At 57.9% G+C, this 19,099-nt stretch overlaps 1 protein-coding gene across 9 annotated transcripts in view; it reads right to left on the bottom strand.

Moving 5' to 3' along the window:
- Positions 1-19,099, bottom strand: part of ATP2B3 (ATPase plasma membrane Ca2+ transporting 3) — a 59,063-nt gene that overhangs the window by 12,430 nt on the left and 27,534 nt on the right. For all 9 annotated transcript variants that reach the window (XM_073227572.1, XM_073227571.1, XM_073227573.1 and 6 more), the window contains 11 exons: positions 18,247-18,489; positions 17,634-17,875; positions 14,972-15,206; positions 11,391-11,570; positions 11,220-11,307; positions 10,824-10,930; positions 9,586-9,777; positions 7,897-8,110; positions 7,325-7,536; positions 6,325-6,432; positions 4,754-4,936 (listed from right to left, as the gene is read on the bottom strand). In XM_073227572.1, coding sequence (XP_073083673.1) covers positions 4,754-4,936; positions 6,325-6,432; positions 7,325-7,536; positions 7,897-8,110; positions 9,586-9,777; positions 10,824-10,930; positions 11,220-11,307; positions 11,391-11,570; positions 14,972-15,206; positions 17,634-17,875; positions 18,247-18,489 — 2,004 coding nt within the window. The remainder of the gene's footprint in view (positions 1-4,753; positions 4,937-6,324; positions 6,433-7,324; positions 7,537-7,896; positions 8,111-9,585; positions 9,778-10,823; positions 10,931-11,219; positions 11,308-11,390; positions 11,571-14,971; positions 15,207-17,633; positions 17,876-18,246; positions 18,490-19,099) is intronic.

Here is a 19,099-nt window from a genome sequence, read left to right as displayed (position 1 = left end):
TTTTCCACCCCAATACACCTGAAGGACCTGACATGCTCCCATCAGAAATGAGGCTCCCTGTGGCACGGGGACAGGGGCCCTTCCCTGGTCTGCCCTTCGTTTGTGTTGCTCTGAGCAGGGGCCATGTGTTGCTGCTCCCCAGCGATGGGGGGGGGGGGGCAGGCCCCCTGGGAAGCCAGGAAGCCAGAGCAGAGGAGGGATTTGCAAAGAGGGGAGGGAGGTTTCCAGAAGGGCCTGCTTTCTCAGAACTCCCTGTCACGCAGCCATGGACACAGTAGGGGGAGGGCAGGGCTGTGGGGGGGGGGCGGTTGTGCTGTATCACTGGCCCTTTAAGCTTCCTAGGAGTTGAGAGGGAAGTGGGTCTGTGGGAGGTGAGAGCAATGTGCGTGCCCCTGCTGGGAGTCCCACTGTCTTGGTACTTCCTGACCCTGCCTTTGACCAGCACGGGGGTCTGGGGGCCCAAGGAGCTGCGGCCTAGTGGCCACAGTGGGCGTCCCCCCACTGGGAGGCCAGCCCAGCATGGTGAGCTTTTGGCTGCCTTTCTGGGAATACCCTCAGTGGGGAGACGCTTTGGCCTTAGAAGGTGAATCCACTCTCTGGAAAATGCCACGTAGTTCACTAGATGATGTGAGCAGCAAAGCAGGGTGATCGGCTATCTGCTCTGGGCCCACGGCCAGGCCCTGTCCCGTCCCACCCTGAGCCCTCAGTGGCCATGTGGTGGCCGCCAGGTTCAGCAGGCTGTCTGACACAGGGCCAGGCTTCTCGGAGGAAGGCGGCTTGAGTCCTCAGACACCCCACCCGGCACCACCTAAACCAAAAGATCTATCATTTCAATCTTTGGATGTACTTCAGAAAAGATGCATAATTGTGTACTTGGTGGCCAAAGTCCCCTTCTAGAGCAGGGGCCCTCACGGCCAGGAGTGAGCCCCATGGCTGAGGTGCTCTGAGTGCCCATGGGGCACTGAAGGAAGAGGAGTCATGCCATGGTGTCTCTGTCTGGGGGTGCATCTCCCCCCCAGATCGAGGAGCTCTTTCTGAGGCTATGGAGACAGGTCCGTCTCAAGATGGGACTCTAAATGCGGCGAAGGTGCCCTTCCTGCCTCTGACCCCACCTCTCTGAGTGCTGTCTTGTCTTGATGGGATGGTGATGGTACCAGTCAAGATACTGCAAATTTGTCACACACACCCCCACCCCCACGAAGCTTCTTGCTGGTTGGTAATGAAATGCCAAACAGACCTTGTCATGAGCACTTCAAAAAGCTCCATGTGCTGGGTTTCAAGGACTCGCCTTTATCCTGTAATGACCCCTAACCATCCCGTACATTAATGTTAGTGTGAAATGATGGTGAGAGCAGTAGCAGGTTACAAAATGCCTTCACTCAGCAACACAACAGGTTGTGCTGGCCTCCAAAAGCTGGGGAGCAACTTTGTGGTCCACACAATCCAAAAATCTAGGGCCAGCTGCCTGGAGAATGGGCGTCCATACAACCTGGGGGGCTTTATTTCTCCTGGGTTCTACTTCTATTTCTCAAGCAGGTATTTTGAACCAAAAAGATAGATGCTTTTAAAAGTGAGCTGAAGTGAGCTAAAGTAACCAACTGGTTCAGCATTCTTGAGAAGCATGGTGAATTCAGTGTGACAAGATCCCGCAGAGGAACGAGTGGCTCTATGGTGATGACGAGAAGTATTCTGGGGATGGTTGGGGGGACTCTCACTGGATGGCCCTGGGCAAGGCCCTTCTCTCTGGGCCCCATTTCCTCGTGTACAGCAGGGAACTGACTGGCCAATATCTACATCTACATGGGTGCTCACAGAATGGCCCACACCACCAGGACTCTGACTGGGGTGACCCGCTCTACTAGCCAGGCAGCAGTGGCAGGCCCAAGAGCCCACAGGCACACAGAAGACACAGATGCATGGGTGGCCGGGGCACCACTGACACCCCCCACCCCCTCCACTGCAGGTGCCACAGCTTGGGGCAGGGCTACCGTCCCAACTGCCAGAAAGCTCATGCTGCTTGGGCTCCCTGGCAGGAGTGAGACGGGATGACTAGAGGGGCCCAGTGATGCTGGGCTCCCCCACACTCCCAGGCTGGGGCTGGCTCTGGACTCTGCAGCAGAGTGGGGGCACTACGGGCAAGAGCCCACTGGGCCAGGGTGGGGTAGGTAGGGGCTCACAGTGAAGTGGCCAGGGGGCAATTAGGGGAGATCTGGCTACAAAGGTTCCTCCTGCTCTTCTACTGGGTGCTTGGTGTCCAGGCCAGAACAAAGGCGTCCTTTCCTAGCTGCTAGGGAGCCAAGAGAGCTGGCCTCCTGCTTCTCCACCGACGAAGCCTCCCAAAGCCCCGGGAGCTCCTTAGTGGAGTTCTTTGGTGCCATCTCACCCAGCCCTGCAGATCCTGAGCTCTGGGGGCAGCCCGGGACCGTGCTCCCCACTGATTCCAGCGCCCTGGGCTAAGGAGCCCAGACTGCCGTGTGCAGGGATAACTGCCCGAAGTCGTGTGCCCACGGTGGCAGGAGGGAGTGGACTCTGAGTGGGCTGCTGCAGGGTGAGAAGGGCCCAAGGACACATGATGGGAGCCAGGGAGACCGATGGCCAGCCAGTGGCCAGCATTAAGGTGCAATGACATGGGTGAGCAGCGCACATTTCTGGAAAGGCAGCAGGGGTCATGGGGCATTTGGGGATGTCATCAAGGCAGGAGCTTGAAGGCCACAGTCAGGACCCCGGACTTCACCCTTAGGACAGGGAGAGAGGCTACGCAGTCCATGGTGTGGAGGGGGGCACTGGAGGGGCTAAGCTGAGCAAAGGCTGGCAGAGCAGGCAGAAGGCTGGGAGCTCATGGCCAGAGCTGAGGCTGGGGCCTGTGGAGGAGAAGAGGGGTGCCCTGAGGCTAGGTCCTCTGAAACCTCCAGGGGCAGGCATGGGCTGCTGGGAACGCTCTGGGTCCCTTTCATGGAAGATTCTTTGGGATGAGTCCCTGGCAATGTGTGACAGGCTGGAGGCAGACACTGGGGAGAGGTGCGGTCTGAGGCCCTGTTCCAGGTCAAGGGGTCCATGGCAGGAAGTTGCCTCAGCCAACTCCAGAGATGTGCCGGACCATGTGCAGGATAGTGTCCCCTCTGGTGGGACCCCGGGGAGGAGGACAACTGGAGCTGGGTGAGTGGGAATGGGGGCCCTGGGGAGAGTACAGGGAATGGCTGGAGGGCTGTCACTGGGTAGCCATGCTGGGAGAAGGCTGCAGGGCGCCTGGGTGGCAGCAGGGGGCCTCAGTCCGTACAGAGATGCTGGTGGCTGGCCCGGGAAGATGGGGAGCAGGGGACATGCATTTGAGGGGGCAGAGCTGAGCTCATGGGATGTGCCCGTGCACCAGGTATGCAGGGAGACAGCAAGAAGGACAGCTCCAGGGCTCTGGCTTGGGCCGTGGAGGTGATGGATGATGGAGCCATCAGTCAGGACCTGGGGGACTGGGAGGAGGTGGGCCCAGGGCCGCAGGCCTGTGGTCTGGACCAAGCCTAGTATGGGTGCTAAGGGGCATTTTGGTGTGGGTGTGGCACTCTGGGGATCCTGGCTGGGTGGAGGAGGAGGGGGTGAGTAAGGGGCACCGTGCTGACATCTGGAGGTTTCGAGGGGAGGAGCAGGCTGGGGCGAATTGGCCAAGAAGAGATCTGGGTCCTTGGAGCTGGGATGGAAGTTGGAGGAAGGGAGCTGCAGGTGAGATGGGTGGGGGCTTTGGAGTTGTCAGGGCTCCAGCAGGCAGGGCACCTCGCACCCACTCCTTCTTCCTTCCCTACTGTGTCCAGCACCACTGGGTCTGTGGGATTTCCCACATTTGCAGGATAGGCTGAAGTCTCAGGGGAGAGGGGGGCTGCCAGGTAAGTTAGGATGAGGAGCAGCGAGATGGCGAGGGGACAGCAAGCTGCCAGGGAGAGCAGGGCCAGCTGCACTGTGGGAAGGGCACTGGGCAGAAGCGTCAGAGCAGGAGGGGGCCCTCTGGGATACTGAGGCCCCGGGTCAGGCTGAGATGGGATTACCAGGGAGTGTGACAGAAGGACGCGGAGACAGTGAGCATGGAATGTTCTGACAAGAAGACTGGCAGGAAGAGCTGGGGGCACTGAGCAGGGGTGGCTCAGCAGGTGGGCTCTCATGAAGCCTTTGCAAGTGCCCATGCCCGGGAGGTCACTGTGGGGGACTACAGCGGATGGCCTTGGCCTGGACCAGCCCTGATATGTGGACACTGGGATGAACAGAAAGGACCAATTTAGTCAGCTAGAGTCCTCTTCCCAAATGAAGTCTTTCCATAGAATTCACAATATAATGCAACGAATGTTGAGTTTGCCAAAGACTATCTGAAAGAGTTACCTCTCCCATCCCGAGAATGTCGCTTCCCCATGACCAGGAGCAATTTCTGCCAAATGAAGTGAGGCTCAGCAGCTATGTGGACAGTGGGCGGCCCGTGCCCCCGAGAGATAGCTACTGGTCACAGCACACGCCTTTAGCTGACACCTGCGCCCACTCTAGGGGAGGGTCACCTGGGCTCTGATGGAGTGTTGTGGACAGGCCATCTCAGCCCCACAACTGCTGGTGGGCATGCCGAGAGTTGGCTGGGGACACCAGCAACTGCCCTTGTGATCTTGGCAACAAGACCCAAGGGCTTCCCTGTTGACCTCGGGCTCATCTCACCCATTCTCTGCCGCTTGCTTGCCACCCTCTCGAGGCAGGAAAGCCAGAGTATCCACATGGCACGGCGGCTTACCTGTGTCTGGATCCGGTTGAGACCCCGGAACCAGAGGATCTGGCCTCTGCGGAGCTCCCGCTCAGCATGGTCGATCTCCTCCTCCCCCTCCGCCAGCTCCTCGTCGGTCATCTCATCCTTCCCAGGCCCGTGCCCTGCTTCCTTCAGGCACTTGAGCTGGCTGGTGGGGATGGTGGCGATGACCTGGGGAACCAGAGGGGAAGGACAGCAGGCAGGGGTGGGAGCTCTGCTGGGCCCAGGAAGGTTCCCAGACTGCCCACCTCCCTCTGACACAGGCCAAAGCTGGTGTCTGTGCTCCCTGTCCCCTGGCATCACACACTGTTGTTTCCTAAACACCTCTTCCCTGTGGGCAGACTTGGGGATGGGGCACCTTTCCTGGTCCCTGAGGCTGCATGTCTGGACCGCCCCTGCATGGTGCCAAACGCTGCTTTCCAGTTTCTTTCCCCTGACCAAGAGCAGTCCCTGGAAAGCTGGGCATGGAGGTTGCTGGGGGCTGAGGGGCAGTTCCCACTGAGGGGCCCCGTGTGCATGCCTAGGGCTCCACCTCCATCAGTTCCTGGCTAGCCTGAGGGTCAAGGAGCAGCCAGTGTGATCTTGCTGCATAGTGTGCGTGGTAAGAGATTCACCTTGCCAGAGACAGGTCTGGCCCTTGCCCGGGTCTGGGAGGGGCCCTCTAGGCCCAGCACACCCTGCCTGATTTTGCCAGGGGCTGAGGGCCCCGCCAGGCAGTCTATGTGGACAGCGTGATAGCTGGAGGGCTCTTGGGCCACACACAGCGGCTTGACCTCCAGGGGGGTGGAGACTCACTGAGGTCAGCCACGTGGGTGCTCCAGGCCTACAGGATGGACTCCCAGTGAAGGCCCTGGACACCACAGCTCGGGGGAGCTTCCCCAGTGGCAGTGCTCCATGCGTGCTGTCACACTTTGGCGCCGGGAGAAACTGTGCTGCCATGTGCTTACACCGACAGGCGACCTGGAAGTGCGTGCATGGTCTCTTCTGGACCCTGCCCTACATAGTCTTGATCTTGGACTTCCAGCTTCCAGAGCTGCGAAAATAACACCTGCTATATAAGCTGCCCAGTCTGTGGCAGTTTGTTCTGGAGGCCTGAGGTGACCAAGACATAAGGCAAAGTGGATCCTGGACTTAGCCTCTTTATGCCTATGTTCTAGAACTGCAGAGAAATGTTTTCAGAGGCCTCTTGTGTGCCCATGGGCCAGCCAGCCCTAGCACCCAGGCTTTCTTCCTAATGCAGTCATCAATGCTGGGAACCTGCCTGTGGGGGGCTTCAACTGCAACCCACCCAGCTTGAGGTGTCGCCCTTTCACTTTCCATCAGCTCAGAGTTTTGCCAGGGTCCTGTGACATCCTGACCATGGCCCTTTGTGGTTTCTCTGCAGATGTGGTGACTCGTGGCCTCGCACCTGGAGTGTGGCTTGCCCTAGGTCTGAGCCCTCCTACATGCTGCGGCCCCCGAACACGCACTGCATGTTTTCCTAGGCATGGGCTTTGTGGCTCCAGAGCAGGTTGCTGGGCAGGGGCAGGGCCGGGCAAGCCGACAAGGCAGACACTCACCTGTCCCCAGACCAGCTCCCCAACACCAACAAACAGGCACCAGAGCCACTGCTCTGTGGACAGTGGGGAGCAGCTGAAGGGCTTCCCACCAAACTGGACGATGACGATCTGCATGAGAGGGGTGGGAAGGAGGAGGGTCCAGTGGCAGGCCCAGCCTCCACCTGTCAGGGCCCCCCTGTCCTCCAGGCCACCCTGGTCAGAGTCAGGGGTACTGTTGGTTCCCCCCAGGCAGATTCACCCCCTTTCCAGCTTCTGTAAACTTGATACTTGAACATCTGCCCTGGGCTCCTCAGCCCTCACCGCCCCCTCCTGGGGAGGACCCCCTTCCAGGGGCAAGCTTTCCAATGTAGGCTATTGCCCCCTCCCTGGGCTTTCACTCCAGGCCACCTTTGCTCACCCGCTGACTCCGTGTCACAGCTCCTCCCCAAGGAGCTGCAGTAAAGGCTTTCCTGCCCACAGTTCCCACCCTCCCTCTGCCTCCCTGGGGGTCCCTCCTCTGGGAACCATGTAGGGTGGGCTCTCCTGGCCTCCTGTGAGGTTTCCGAAGAGTACGCCTTAGCTTTGAACACTCAGCTCCTCCTGGAGAGCTGAGTGACCAGCCTGTCCCCAGCACTGCGGCGGCTAGAGGCTGCTGTGTCAGCACAGGGCACAGAGGCCATCTCCAAAGGAACTTTCTGGAGTTATGGTGGCCTGCTGCCAAGAAGTCAAATGCTAGGAATAGAGTGGCAGACCTAGAGGGAGCTGGGAGGGAGTCAGTTCTGAGGAAGGCCCATGAGCCCATCTGGAGCCCAGAGGGTGATTGCAGGGCAAGGCTGGAATGTTCTGAAGATGAGGTGTGTCTTCTTTGTGCACACCGAGGGCACAGGGTTCCAGGGAGAGCCACAGGGGCCGGCACAGCAGGTGGGCAGAAGTGGTTCTGGCTCAGAACTGGGCAGGCCAGTTGAGGGGGGCAGGTCTCCTGCTCCCCCACTTTTCCCAGGAGTGGAGCCACCCCTCCTACCTGAATTGCAAAGGTGCCCAGGACGATAGTGCAGAAGATGGGGTTGCTGAAGATGCCGTGGAAGACGTTGCGCTCGCCGTGGATCTTGCGGGCATTGATCTCGTTGAAGAGCTGCATCATGACGAAGGTGTTGAAGATGATGGTGTAGTGCTCTGAGGGCGGCGAGTGCAGGGGCGCGTTCCTCCCACTGTCGATGTCAAAGAAGAGCTCCCCTGCAAGCCAAGGCCCCAGGCATCTCGCTGTGGCGGCCCGGGGGCCCGCTTCCCCGCCTCCCCCCTGCCTTCCCTCCTCTGGCTCGCCTTGTCCTCCCCCTCCTCCTTGCTCCTGTCCCCTTGCTGTCCTGCTCCTTCAGCAGAGTGCTGCGGCCCTTGTCCCTTGGAGGAGCAGTCCCGTGGGAGTGCATGGATGGGGGGCGGTCTGCGTTTGGATGGCGGATGGGCTATTCCGCCCGCTCTGTGGAGCGGTGGACGGTTTCCTGGGTGCTCAGGGGCCTGTGGCATCCCGGGGAAGCGCGCACAGAGAGCACAGCTGCGGGGCCAGCCGCAGCGCACTGTGCCGCGGGACCAACCTACCAACGAAGAGCAGGGTGAAGATGACGGTGAGCTGGTAGACCGCGTGGCCCAGGATGTTCTTCATCATGGTGCGGGAAATCAGTGGCTTGTCTCGGCCGTACGGCTTCCGCAGCAGCAGTGACTCGGTGGGCGGCTCTGTGGCCAGGGCCAGAGAGGCAAACGTATCCATGATCAAGTTCACCCACAGCATCTGCACGGCTTTGAGAGGAGAGTCCTGTGCAGAGAGGAGGCAGTCACCCCTGTGCGGGACCAGAAACCCCACTGGTCCCCCACTCCTAGGAAGAAACTCAGTTTGAGGTTAGTGTCCCCAGAATTTCATTCAAGTGAAAATGCAACAAATCCAAAGTCCCCATAAAAAGTGACATCACCATTGCTACGTCAACACACACGCTTGCTGGGTTTTCAGATTCCTGCTCTGAGAATGTTGCCACTGTCCCTTCTTTTCTCAGCTGGTGGCAGTGATCGAGAAGGTGCGGTCTGAACTGTTAACAGGACAGTTACAACCCCCGTCAGCTGCCCCACACCGTGAAAGCCTGACTGCTGGGTGCTCTCCTACCCTCCCACTCCCAGGGGGCAAGGAGAGGCAGGAACTCCACACTGGACCGTCCTTTTCCTTATTGCCTCTGACTTGGGTAAAAATCAGCCTCCCAGAAGCCAGACGCAAAGGACTACATACTGTGTGATTCCTTTTTTATGAAACTTCCAGAATCAACAGGTCCACAGAGACAGAAAGCAAGGGAGTGCCAGCCAGGAGCCGGGGTTGGGGAGAGTGGGGAGCGATGGCTTAGTGGGAACAGGGGGCTTAAGAAAGTTCTGGAGCGAGACAGAGGCTGTGGTTGTATGACACTGTGAATATACTAAGAAGCACTGAGTTGTGCACCTTAAAATGGCTATTAGAGTGCAGTTTCTTTTATGAGAATTTCATCTCAATAAAAAGTCTTTGAAAGAGAGGCAAATAAATTCTGGACACTCAATGCTGGAGAGAATTCAACTATTGAAAAAAGGGGAAGAGGCTCCTCCAAACAGTAATTATAGGGTCCCACTGGCCCCAGCGCTTGTGCAGAGCATCCAAAAGGTAGAGACACCCCAAATGCCCACTGGTGGAGGAATGGATAAGCAAAATGCACTCTCTCCATACAGTGGGGCGCCACTCTGCCATCAGAAGGAATGCAGCACTACTGATCCATGCCTCCGGCACGCTGTGCAAGGTGAAGGAGGCCGGGCACAAAAGACTACCAATCATTTGATTCCATTTATGTGAAATGTCCAGAACAAGTAAGTCTGTAGAGACAGAAAGGAGATCAGTGTCTGCCAGGGGCTGGGGACCGGGACTGGGGAGAGACTGCTAATGGGGACAGGGTTTCCTTTTCGTGTGAGGAAATCTTCTGGAACTAAGAGGAAACAGTTGCACAAAACTGTGAATGTACTAACTGCCACTCTCAAATGGTGACTTTTTTGGTATGTGAATTTTATCGTAAAAAAAAAAAAATCTCCAGCAAAGAAAATACCTAGCTCTTGCACCTGGGTCCGAACACTCCTGGGGTTGGAGTCCCGGGCTTGCTCCCTGCACCAGGGTCCAGGTATACGGGGCACGAGGAGCCTGGGAAACCACGTGCTTCCTGCATGCCCCATGGGTTGTGGGAGGGAGATCCAGAGTCCTCCAAGGGCACAGCTGCCTCCAGTGCCCACCTGAGTAATGCAGGCACCCGTGAAGGCCACGATCACAGCCACCACATTGACTGTCAGCTGGAACTGCAGGAACTTGGAGATGCTGTCATAGACGTTGCGGCCCCACATGACTGCCTTGACAATGCTGGTGAAGTTGTCATCAGTCAGGATGATGTCTGAGGCCTCCTTGGCCACATCAGTCCCTGCGATGCCCTGGGTGGGGGGCACACACACAAAGTGTATATTGGCCTCTTCCCCAGCTCCACTTGATCACCCAGCCTAACTAGGCTGACAACCTGCCTGCCCCTCCAAACGGGGCTCCCCACCAGCTGGGAACAGCTCTTGTTTCATGCAACATGTGCTTGTACTCCGAATGGCAGCTGTCTGACAGCATGGCAAGGGGCTTTGACATAAACCAAGAGGGTGCTGTGCAGCCAAATCATGGCCTCAAGCACAAGGCCCAGCCACTGCCACATGGCTGCCAACTGGTCTTCTGTCTGGTCTTAGTGAGTTAGAGCAGCTAAGGAGCGCCCATGGTGCTGGACGGGGATGTGTTTGGCAGAGCGAGGACATATCTTCTGGTGCACACGGGTTGGAGGGGCTGATGCAGGGTGAGCTGCAGCTGCATGAAGCCACACACCCTGGCTGCTGCCCCAGGGCTCAGGGGTCACAGTGCCCGGGGCCTGAAGCTTGGCCTCCCCCAGGGTCCTGGGTTCTGTGAAGGACTACCCTGCCCACAGTGGGCCCCACCAAATGTGGCTACGTGAACAGCGCTCCTTCATGGTAGGGTGGAGAGAAGGGCCTGCTGGGTGCTGGCCCTCGGCGGCCAAACACAACTCCAGCAGAAGGCTGTGGTGCCAGGGCCAGCCACTGGGGCAGCGTCTGTCAGGCCACCCTGTTCAGCAGGGTCATGGTTTTACAGAAAGAACTAGCTCCATAAGAACAGCAAAAGAGACGTGCACACTTAGACTGGCCCATGAAGGGGTGAGGTGGGGGAAAACTGACAAGCTCCTCACAGCCCAGGACAGCCCAGCCAGGCCGCACTGCCACCTCAGGTATCATCACACCAAATGCATTTCAGTAACTCACATGTGTGCCCCCTGACCAGCAGAGCCAGTCTGCTGGTCAGTCTGCTGAGGCCAGGATGTGAGAGAAAGCTTCTTTCACCTATAGCTCCCACCTTCATGCACAGGGCGAACGTACTGGAGATAAAAGGCCCTACTTGGCATGGTAAGTCAGGCTGGCAGCAGGCGACTTACCATGGCAAAGCCCACATCTGCCTTCTTGAGGGCTGGCCCGTCGTTAGTGCCATCCCCTGTCACGGCCACCACTTGCCGCTGCTCGCCGGTGCTGCTGTCTATAATCCCTGGAACACAGAGCAGGGCTGGAGCCATCTGTGGCCTGGTGTGATCGCCCTGGGGGCTGCAGGGGGCTGGTTGGCTCTGGTGATCCTTTGGGATTGCAACTGTGCCCACTGCTTGCAGCCCTCCATTCCCCAGCCCACCATCCAGTGGCATGACACAAGGTGACGTGATTCAGTAGAATGCAGGGGCCCCGTACTGTGTGACTTGGATAAATGTCTCCTGGGCCTGAGTCTCCCTATTTGTTATGATGAGGCCAGCCTCTACCAGTGTCTTCCATTCAAACTCCATTACCTTTGACTAGAGTGTGCTTGTCAGTGGGAGATGATCGCGCGAGGACCCTCAGCTTGGGCCACACCTTGTCCAGACGCTCCTGCTCGATCTGGGAAGGGGAAGCACACAGTGGCTGTGGATCCTGGCCCCCAGTGGGCTCGGGCAAGCAGGGGTAGGGGGGTGGGGGCCCACCTCGCCTTTCTCATTGCGGATCCGCCGGTTGAACTCCTTCCCCTCCAGGCACAGGAAGTCCTCCCCAGGATGGATTATGCCACACTTGGCTGCGATGGCCCGGGCGGTGTTGATATTATCCCCAGTCACCATGCGGACCGTAATGCCTGCACGTTGGCATTTGCGGATAGCTTCAGGGACCTGGAAGAGACAAGAGAGGTGGGTGGGTCCATAAAAGCAAGAGGCATTTGTGTCCAGGCTCTTCCCTTCCCTTCATCCGAATCTGCAGCACAGTGTTGCCCCCACCCCTACCCCAGCACCCACGGTCTGTCTCCTCTGTTGCCATGGTCAGCCTACATCAATAGCTAGCAAGGCTGGGAGAAGCCACTGGAAGCTTTTCTGCTGTTGAGGGTCACCAGCAGAGTCGTGTCTGGAAAAGTGATCACAGAAATCACCCAGCTCCAGCAACCTTACCTTCCACTGCCAAACGGAGCCCAGAGCTGCTGAGCTCGGATCAGCCCTGGTTCCCAGAGCTCGCCCCGGAGGGATGAGGGAGGACCTCTGGGCCCAGCCCCCTGCCGGACAGCAGGCCCACCGCGGGCCTGTCCCCTTGGGGGCCCTGACTCAGGGCAGGCTCCTGGCCATCAGCTGGCTGTGGATAAGCCCTGGGTACCTGTGGCACTTGTCCCCCATCAGAGCTATAGGTCTCACACAGTAAAGCATCATCTATGCTTGTCAGGGAACAGGGACACGGCTTTGCTTCTAGAGCACACATTTCCATTTCCCAAGTTTACCATTTGACTCTAGATAAGGATGAACGAATGACACACCTCCTAGTGCTGAGCGGAAATAGGCTGAAGGTCATTGAGGTTGGGCAGGAGGAGGCGGCTCCGCTCTCAAGCTAACGAGGAGGCAACTCCTGAGCCCAGAGATTGTGGTGAGGAGAGAGGCGGCCATATGGTGCCTGAGGGGCCAGGAGGGGAGGCGGAGGGGGAGCAGGCAGAGCAGGCTCAGAGCTCAGCGAGCCAGGCCTGTGAGCTGCCTGGGTGCAGACGTGGGTGTGGCCCGGGCCCTGGACCTGGCTCCCTGCCTGTCCGACGGGCCCAGTGCCTCCCCGTGGGCTCCCCGTGAGCACTGCTGGGCTGGGGGGAAGCCCTGGGGACAGGTTGAGCAGGGAAGAGACGGCGCAAGGGCAGTGTGGCTCCTTGCTCCGAGCTTCAGGGACACTTTCTGCTCTTTGAGGATCTTGGGGTTCTGGACGATGGGGCACAGGGAGACACCCCCCCATCAAGTGCACTCCGTTCTGTCCCTGAAAATGTCTGGCAGCCACCCCTCTGCTGCCACCCAGTGGCTGTGATGAGCCTGAGCCCCTGGGTTGCCGGCCTCTACATGTGCGGGATGCTGCCCAGGCCGTGCCCCTCTCAGGTGCCCTCTCCCTCTGCAGAGATTGTCCTTCCTCACCTGCCTGCCTGCGGTCCTGGTCCCTGTCTGCTCTGCCAGGTGTCTGATGGAGACCCCACTCCTCTCAGGGCCCCTATGGTGCTGCAGGGCAGAGATCCCCAGGGCCCTCCTCTGGCCACACCTCCCAGCACCCTGGCATGTTTAACAGAGCTCCATCTACCCTCCCATCTGCCATTAGCACCCATAACTCCACTGGGCCCTTGGCCCCCTCCTTGGCCACCACCCCTCTGGCTGGTCTTTGTGGGGGTCCGCCTGGACCCCACAGCCTGGCAGTGTCAGTGCCATCTGCTGCCCGGACTCTCACTTGGCCCTCTCAAGCCAGAGAGGAGTTGTCTTGTTCCCTGGGCCCTTCCACCAAGGCCTTGTCTGGATCGTAAGTGAGCAGCCCATTGCCTGGCCAAGGGGCCTCTCCTGCCCCACGCTTCCACCTGCTGCAGCAAGCCTCTGTGATGGGGCCTTCACTGTGCCCATCTTGTTACATTGGCCTGTGTTCCACATTTTCTAAACTTATGAAAACCATAATGTCCTACTCTGAGAAGGGTACTGATGGGTTGAAGGGCTGGGCCCAGCTCCTGTGCAGCAGCCCTCTCCCTGCCACCCTCAGATGTCCCCTTCCCCTGCTTCTCCCAGGCTGCTCCACGTGCTACCTGCCTTTGCCAGGCTTGTTCCTCTGGCTGGAAGTCTGTCCTCTCCTCTCTGCCACCCCCTGCTTCCTCCCAGGCTGGCCCCGAGGTGCCCCAAATCTGCACATGGTGGTCCCAGTCTCCTTGGAATGTGGGGAGACACTGTCGCTGATGACCCATGGCCAGTGCTTAGATGTGGTAGGTACTGACTCTGGATCGAGACTGTTAGGTGTCTGATGCGGTGTACGAACACCTGCCTCCCTCATCTCAGCACCCCCAGGGCGACTTGTACCTGCTTTCAGGTTAATTAGCAGGATCAAGGTGGTCCTGCCTCTGACATAAGGTGGGTGCCACTGGAGAGGCCCTGGCCCTGGAGGAGAGAGAGGGCCCTTCCCTGCACCCTCTAGCAACCTGCACCCCCTGTGTCTGGCATTCTCCCTCTGGGGCCTGGGGTCCTACATCCACCACTGGCACCTGGCTCCAGCCCTGGCAGGCTGTCTTCCCTTGAGGCCCTCCCACCTTTAAGGACTGCTCATTCCCTCCACACCCTGCCCCAGTTCTGCTCTATATCTCTATTCCCTCTTCAGTAGCGTTCTCGATAGAGCTGTCTACCATGCTGGCCCTTTGCCTTGCCAGCCCACAGAATCTGCTCAGGTCAAGGTCTTCAATGGCCTCCCAATGTCAAGGGCCCTCCTCTGCTGGGACCAGGCAAGCTGCTCTCTTGCTTTGGCCAAGTGGCCCTTGTGGTCGCCCTGCCCCGCCTGCCCCATCCTTCAAGTTTCCTTTGAAGGCCCCTCCCACCTCTGCTCCACTGAACACCCACCCCAGGCATCACTTATGTAAGAATGCTTCTGGAATGTCTCTCCTGCCAGGAACTTTACTGTGAGCTCTCCACTCCGATAGCCACCTACACACTTGACATCTCCATAGGGATGTCCTGAACCTCACTTGGCCCCAACCAAACCCTCGACTGAGAACTGCTCCCCGCCCCCAAACCTGTGTGCCCTCTGATTTCCCAGCCTAGGGATGTCAGCACAACCTGCCCGCTTCTCCAAACCAGAGCTCTGGGAGTCACGCCTGGGTCCTGCCTCTACCTTGCTGTCCCCTCCAGTCCATCGGTCCTGTGGGTGTCACAGCCATTTGGAATCTAACTATTGCCAACTCTCGCCTGGTAGAGGTAGAACCTGAGCCAGTCCTGGAGGCCAAGCAAGAGGGTGTCTTCAAGTGGGTAGGACAGAGCCTCCGCGTGGGTGCAGAGGTGAGAGGGCAAGGGGGTATTCAGTATGATGGGGAGGGTCTGATCTGGGCTGTGGTGGCCACACCCCCTGCATTGCCAACCGTCCCCAGCCTGGCTGGACTCCAGCAGGAAGTGGTGTGACCGCTGGGAAGGTGGGAGAGAGGGGTGGGTCTTTCTTGCATTATGTCTACAGTCTAAGCTGTGGAGGCTGGATGGCAGGAAGGGCTGCCCCTCCAGCCGACCCGACAACTTGGGACAGTCCCAGAGAAGTGCGTGGCTACCTCAGGCCGCACAGGGTCCTCGATGCCAACGACAGCTATGCAGGTGAGGTCACCCACGACCTCACTCTCGTTGTCCCAGTCGGGCTCCTGGGTGGCAGGGAAGTCCCGGTAGGCAATGCAGATGGTGCGGAGGCCATCACAAGCCATCGGTTCAATGATCTTCTTCACCATATCGTCCCGGTCCCGAGGGCGAAAGCCACGCAGTTCGCCATCACCGTTCAGGGTGTTGGTGCACCTAGAAGTGGGGCAGAACCAGAGGGGCTGCGGCAGCGCAGCAAGTGGAGCAAACGGGGGCTGCTGGGAGGTGCAGCAGGCACCAGGGAGAGCCTTCTGGCCCACACTGTGCACATTCTTCTCCGAGGAGGCAGGTGCGCTGCCTGTGAAAGGCTAAGCAGTGCACCCCTCCCCCCAGTTCCAGTTCTTTCCAGAGCCTCAGCCTGTGACCTTACTTGGGAACAGGCTTGTTGCAAAGTTACGATGAGGTCACACTGGAGTGGGGTGAGTTCAGTGACTGGGATCCTTATGACATGAGAAGAGGGCACATAGAGACACAGACACACACAGGGACAAGGCCATTTCATGATGGAGGCAGAGACTGGAGGGACACATCTACAAGCCAAGGAAAGACACAGACTGCTGGTGTTGTCAGAAGCTGGAAGACACAAGGACCCTTATCCAGAGCCTGTGGAGGGAGCGCAGCCCTCACCTTGGCTTTAGACCTGGCTTCCAGAGCTTTCCAAGTATAGATTTCTGTTGTTTTAAGCCATTAGGTTTCTGTTACTTGGGTCTGGCAGCCCCAGGAGCCGTAAATCCATAGACTGCCACGGCCCAGGAGGTGTAGCCCCCGGGTAGGAGGCTGGAGCCAGGGCCCTTCGCAGCTTGGTGTGGACTTGATGGCAGATGGGGGACATCACTCTTGCCCCGTGGGGCTTTAGGGAGAGAGAGTGGAGCATGAGCGAGAAGTGAATGGCATGGAGCGGGGCCCCAACAAGGCGGTGCCCTGCAGTATGAGCCCTGATGACCCTGGGAGTTTCTCGGAAGGGCTGGGGTGGGGAGGGTGGGATTCAGGTGCAGAAGGAGGAGGAGAGAACCAAGGGCCCCAGAGGCAGGCATAGTGCGCAGTGAATGGGGGCTGCAAACGGACTAGTGAAGGACAGAGGATGCTGGCTGTGGAGGACAGAGCAGGAAGTTACGAGTACAACCCAGGCTGGCAGGGAGCCCAGCCTTTGTGTGGATTCGCGTGTGTAATTCTCATAGCACGCCCGGGAGGGCAGTGTTCCTGCTTCCTCCATGTTATAGGCGACAACAGAGGTCCGAGGCAGAGGAGCAACTGCATCACATTCATACAACCAGCAAACAGAGGGGCTGGGGTTGGATCCCAGCACCCAAGCGCACAAATAAGGCTTTTAGCCATGGTGCCTGCCAGAGGAGAAGCACAGAAAGAGGGCCAGGACCTCCAGATCCTGCCGCCACACCCGCGGGGACCCAGAGCTCTGCAACCATCACTACCGTCAACTTTAGAGCATTTTTATCACCTCGAAAAGAAAACTTGCACAAGCAACAAGAGATAAACTGGACTTCATGTTGAAAAACATTTCTGCATCAGTTGAGTGAGAAGACAGCTCACAGAATGGAAGAAAATATTTACAAGTCATATATGTGTTAAGGATCTAGTATCCAGAATGTATAGAGAACCCTTCCAGTTCAACAATAAAAAGACAACTTAAATCAAAGACAGGCAAAGGACTTGAATAAGCATTTCCCCAAAGAAGACGTACAAATGGCCAATGAGCACATGAAAAGATGCTCAACACCTCTAGTCATCAGGGCAATGCAAATCAGAACCACCATGAGATCCCACTGTACATGTACTAGAGTGGCTGTAATAAGAATAATCATGATAATCATAAGAACCAGAAAACAGCACATTGGTGAGGATGAGGAGGGGCTAGAACCCTCAGGCAGTACTGGTGGGAATGTAAAATGGTGCAGCTGGTGTGGAAAACAGTTCAACAGTTCCTTGAAAAGTTAAATATGGACTTCCCATATGACCCCGCAATATGCCCAATGGAATTGAAAACACATGTGCAAAGAAAACTTGTACAGGGATGTTCATAGCAGTAAGAATCACAATAGCCAAAAGGTGGAAGCAACCTGAGTGTTCACTGACAGGTGCAAGGATGAACAAAATGTGGTCTGTCTATTCAGTGGAATATTATTCGGCCATAAAAAGGAATGAAGTGCTGATACATGCTACAACATAGATGCACTGTACAAACATTATACTCAGTGAAAGAAGGCAGACAGGAAAACACACATATTGTAGGGTTTCACTTATATGAAATGTCCAGAAGAGAGAAATCCATAGAGAAAGGAAACCAGTGGCTGCCAGGGGCTGTGGAGGAGCGATGGGGATAACCACTTAATGGGGGCAAGGTTTTCCTTCTGGGGCGATGAAAACGCTCCGCAGCTGGAGGTTGTGATGGTGTGCAACATTTAACAGCACTTAATGCCACTGAACTGCACCCTTTAAAGCGATTAAAATGGCCAATTTTATGTTATGTTCATTTTACCACAATAATAAAAGCAGACCCCCTGTACCCTTTACTGGCCCCGGCCCCTAGTGTCCCCAGCCTGGGGCTTGCTCCTCTCACCCACTCACTTTTTCAGCAGGATCTCTGAGGCGCCCTTGCTGAACAGGCGGAAGCCGCCGTCAGGCATGCGGATGACTGTGCTCATAGACTTGCGGACCGAGTTGAAGGTGTACACTTTGTAAAGCTTTTCTTCCGGAATCTGCTCTCGCACAGGCTGGAAGTCCCGCTTCAAGTCCAGGATGAAGCCCAGCAGAGCGCACTCCGTCTTGTTGCCCACTTGGCGTGGGAGGGCGCCTTCCTTCTCTGGAGGCTGCCAGGTGGAGGAGAACACGCATGGCACCGGGGCCCAAGTCCACCCTCCTTGCTGACCCCGGGGCCCCAGCCTGGCCCTGGCTGACACATCTTTCGGGTGTGGTGGCCAGGAGCCAAGGAAGGCCTCCAATGTGGACTGGATGGGCAGGTTTCCTAGGATTCACTGAGCTTGGATGGTGTTTCCAGGATCTTCAGGCCCCTCTCAGCAGCCAGGGCAGGAGTACTGGTCCAAGCGCGAGCAGAAGGAAAACCAGCACCCCAGAGACCATAGTGGCCACTGGCGACAGCTCACACTGCACGGCTGACCCGGCCCCCTTCCCTTGCCCCAGGCCCTCCTTGGCCCAGCCACCACCAGTTGTCTCAGCTCACTAGTATTTTGGTGGTGTAGGCACTGTTGATGGAGATGGCGTGGACCAGCAGATCGAGGATCTTGGGGCTCAGGGTGCTGGGGGCTGGAACTTCTTTGTGGTGGGTGTCCCCGAGGTAGGACTGGACCACGGTCATACGGTTGGTGGTGAGCGTGCCTGTCTTGTCTGAGCAGATGGCCGTGGCGTTGCCCATGGTCTCGCAGGCATCCAGGTGGCGGACCAGGTTGTTATCCCTCATCATTTTCTGTAAAGGGCACAGGTGGGGGCTTGGGTGGCCAGCTGTCCTTGGGGAGGTTGGTTCATGGGATGGGGGAGCAGCAGGTCTTTAACACAGCATCACATATGACTCTGCTCTGCCCAAGTAATTGTCCATGCAGCAATAACAGCCTGGGGGTCCCAGTCAGCAGGCATACATCCTCGCCTCTGGGCCAGCAGCAGTACCCAAAGGCAGAGCTCGGAGTGGCTGCAGGGTGGTGGGCAAACTAGGCAGCGGGCTTGTAAGACGTAAGGACTCTGATATCAGACAGGCCAAGCGGTTGACTCTGAGTGGCCACTCTCCGCAAGGCCGCCCCGGGGCCTCCCTGCTACCGAGGATGATTCCCCTGCCCAAAGCCCCCTCCTGGGCCACCTGATGGCCCTGCAGGCTGCTCCCGACCGGCTGTCTCTGCCAGGCTCTGTCCACTGTCTCCCAGTATCCTCTGCCCTTGATCCCCTTCCTTCCTGCCCCTCTGTGCCCCCGGCCTACCTGCTTTGCAGCTCACCTCTCTGTGCTCAGGGAACGGGGTGGATGAGGATGGTTGAGTGTGGCTCTGGGCCCCTGCTCACCCCCTCTGCTCTTCCCCTGAGCAACCCCA

Source organism: Manis javanica, chromosome X (assembly GCF_040802235.1).
Source record: "Manis javanica isolate MJ-LG chromosome X, MJ_LKY, whole genome shotgun sequence".
Classification (NCBI taxonomy): Eukaryota; Metazoa; Chordata; class Mammalia; order Pholidota; family Manidae; genus Manis; species Manis javanica.
This window is presented reverse-complemented; position numbering and strand designations above follow the sequence as displayed.